Source organism: Anarrhichthys ocellatus, unplaced genomic scaffold (genome assembly GCF_004355925.1).
Source record: "Anarrhichthys ocellatus isolate YVR2014 unplaced genomic scaffold, GSC_Weel_1.0 scaffold34, whole genome shotgun sequence".
In the NCBI taxonomy this organism is placed as follows: domain Eukaryota; kingdom Metazoa; phylum Chordata; class Actinopteri; order Perciformes; family Anarhichadidae; genus Anarrhichthys; species Anarrhichthys ocellatus.
The window spans coordinates 4,470,342-4,473,296 of NW_022280064.1; the positions used below are offsets into that span (position 1 = coordinate 4,470,342).

General features: G+C 41.2%; 1 protein-coding gene across 1 annotated transcript in view; it reads right to left on the reverse strand.

Moving 5' to 3' along the window:
- Nucleotides 1-101: 101 nt before the first annotated feature.
- The window catches only part of cfap61 (cilia and flagella associated protein 61), a 12,611-nt gene continuing 9,757 nt past the window's right edge, over nucleotides 102-2,955 (reverse strand). The window contains exon 16 of the mRNA XM_031865930.1: nucleotides 102-233. Coding sequence (XP_031721790.1) covers nucleotides 102-233 — 132 coding nt within the window. The remainder of the gene's footprint in view (nucleotides 234-2,955) is intronic.

Genomic DNA, 2,955 nt, shown 5'->3' on the forward strand with positions numbered 1-2,955 from the left:
ATATATGTATACATGTATATATATATATATATATATATATATATATACACACACACACACAGTCTCAACACATCTGGGAGAGAAATGGCGCTGAGGCCGACTCACCAGAAACAAAGCACCTCGAGGAAAGACAAACCCGTGTCCGACGCCCCGACCACCACGATCCTGGCCTGAACGGAGACTTTGGGCTCCATGGTTAACTTCCTGCTGATGAGGCTGAGAGCAAACGGAGCCTGAGAGCATCACAGAGAGAAGACAAGTCAGTCAGAGTCCAAGTGAAATATTCCACCCAAATGCATGCACCCAGAACTATTAAGCAGCGTAAAGCATCACATTATAATGTGTCCCAATTTCCCCCCATTTGACTATCACAGGATGAGGTCCATCGTTCCATCAAGGCTCTCAACCTGCCCGCTGAAGAGACGCTCCAGCTCTCAGCCTAAAACCTTCACAGCATCAGTAGATTCAAGCAACGTCATGCAGAGTGAAGCTTATTGTATATCAACTCACAGGTGGCATAAAGAACATGAAGACAGTTAAGGTATAAACGCCTTCAGGTCGAGATGTTTCACAACAGGACTTAACTTTTCATGTTTTATAAGCCGAAGCACTCGAGTGGTTTAAGTGATTTGAAGTTATTTTATTCTGTTTTTGTTATAGTTTATTTTTCATGAGAATTACTGTAAATAAGGACAGAGACGTGCAACAGACTTTAACCCTTCGGCCGCTAAAAAAAGGTTTTCATCTCCTTATTATGTTTGTTAATCAGAAATTCAACAATAAAATTAGTTTCTTTTTGTTTTCGTGTGCAGCTCTACTTCCGACTATCCAACAGACTTGTTTGGTAAAGTTTGTGTTTCTTCACTTTTTTTATTGTGTTTTGTTTGGCATTTGTTTCATAAAAAGACGAGTTTATAACACGCGGCCACCTGGACCTTTGTCCAGTGAAATAAACAGTAACTTTTATAAACTACTATTATTGTCATCTACAGACCGATCCCACTGGGATGGATGTGTTGATGTTGAGGGGCTCTTTTTGTAGTTTATTCATGTGTACTTGGTGTACTGTCCTCCTGCTGTTTCAATCAGACGTTTGCTCTTAATTTAGATGTTCAAAAAAATCAATAAACAGTTAGAAAAGTATGATAATTGCAGAAAGTGCAGCTTTAAGTGGCAATGAGTCGGAAACTCAGGGATCAAACTTGTGACCCGTCAGTTGGGGAACACTTCTCTGCAATCATCACAAAAGAGTCCCGCAGGAATTAGAGGAACGCCGCGTTATAATTCCCCCATTCCTCCACCACCGAGTGTCTCTGGTCCTCGCGCTAATGGCTCCTTCATCATCTGTAATTAGGCAGATTGGCCCCACAATGCACCTTGTTGGATGAAAACAGCATCGAGCAAAAAAAGGAGGAAAAAGAAGGGGAGGGGAACCCGAGGGTGAAATTAACCTTTGTGTAATATTCAAATAATTTCCACGAGAGCATGTGTGCTCGACATCTGTCGCACTGAGATGTTGGTGGGTTTGATTAGCAGGAATATAGATGAGCTTGTGTTTATTTTATATGATAAATGTTGTTTTATATTATTATTATTACATAGTATCATTTTATATGTTAAGTGTAGCAATGAAACAAAAGCAGCAAATACTTTAAAATGTACAAAATCTTCCTTTTGATCACTTGTTTTCATTGATATCAGGTCAATGGTCACAAGTTGCAAAGGTAGGTTAGTGTCTGGAGATACTGGAGGATATCGTATCCTGATGAGAGACCACGCAACTTCATTATTTTATATTTCAGGAACACTGAACATGAAAGCAGAGTTCACTCTTTCTCTACAGATCATTTTCAGAGATGATCCAGCTGCTCTGACTGTTTCTCTCTCTGTGGAAGACGAGCAGTCGACGGCTTTCACTTAACTATAAAATCATCTCTTACCTTGTTAGAAATGATGACAAATGGATCAAAGAATAATGCAAACACACCTGCTGATACAGGACAAACCAGCATGTCAATGTTGGGAAGAACGTGATGTAAAGTCATGTGACGTGACGAGTGTGTTCACAGCGTTTCCACAACAAAACCTAAACACTCTGGCGTTAAACCACCAGTGGGTAATTCTAAGATAAAGCAATTTCCAGGACATCTTAATTTGTTTTTTCAATGATTTTGTTTTCCAGGTTTTCCAGGATGTGTTGGAACCCGGAAACTCTCAGGTTTTTGAATTATTATTGACAGAATTTGAACGTCCAGGCTTCATGAAGCATTTTGGTACGAAACATCCACTCGCAGAACCTAAAACTCTGCTTTTCTTTGACGAGATGAAGTGTTGAAGTCACTTTGAAAGATGCAGCAGCTCACTTTAAGAGTCCGGATCAATGTTGGATGAATTCAGCAACTTGTGGCAACATATTTTGATCCAAATGAAAAACATTGTGAATCTGAATTACAGCAGCTGGACTGAACCACCGCTGGATAACAGAGATATTATTATGATCTCCTCTATATGTCATCCGTTAAAACACCTACAAAACGTCTCAGATGAACAATCATTGTGCAGCTGTGTGTCATGTAGACGCTGTATTTTGACATTTATTAAAAATTAGTATCACTTTATATGTAAAAAAACAACAAGCTGTATTTGTCATCTGCCTACATGCATCCGTCTGAATACTGCAGGAATTAAGCAGACGAGGTAATCAGATGAACAGAGCTGCCGGCTCATCTGCATGTGCGGTGGAGCAGGTGCAGCCGCTCTTATCGCGCTGGAGACGCCTCACCTTCCCTCGGCACAATGGCCGCGGCTCTGTGTAATACGATCCCGTATTGACAGAGAGGGAACAGGTGCTTTAGATTCGATTAATCATCTCGAGGACGACGTCACGGCTCTCGGAGGCGAAGCTCTTATCTGAACGGTAGCCTGGAGATCATGACTGGGGGGGGGGGGGGGGGT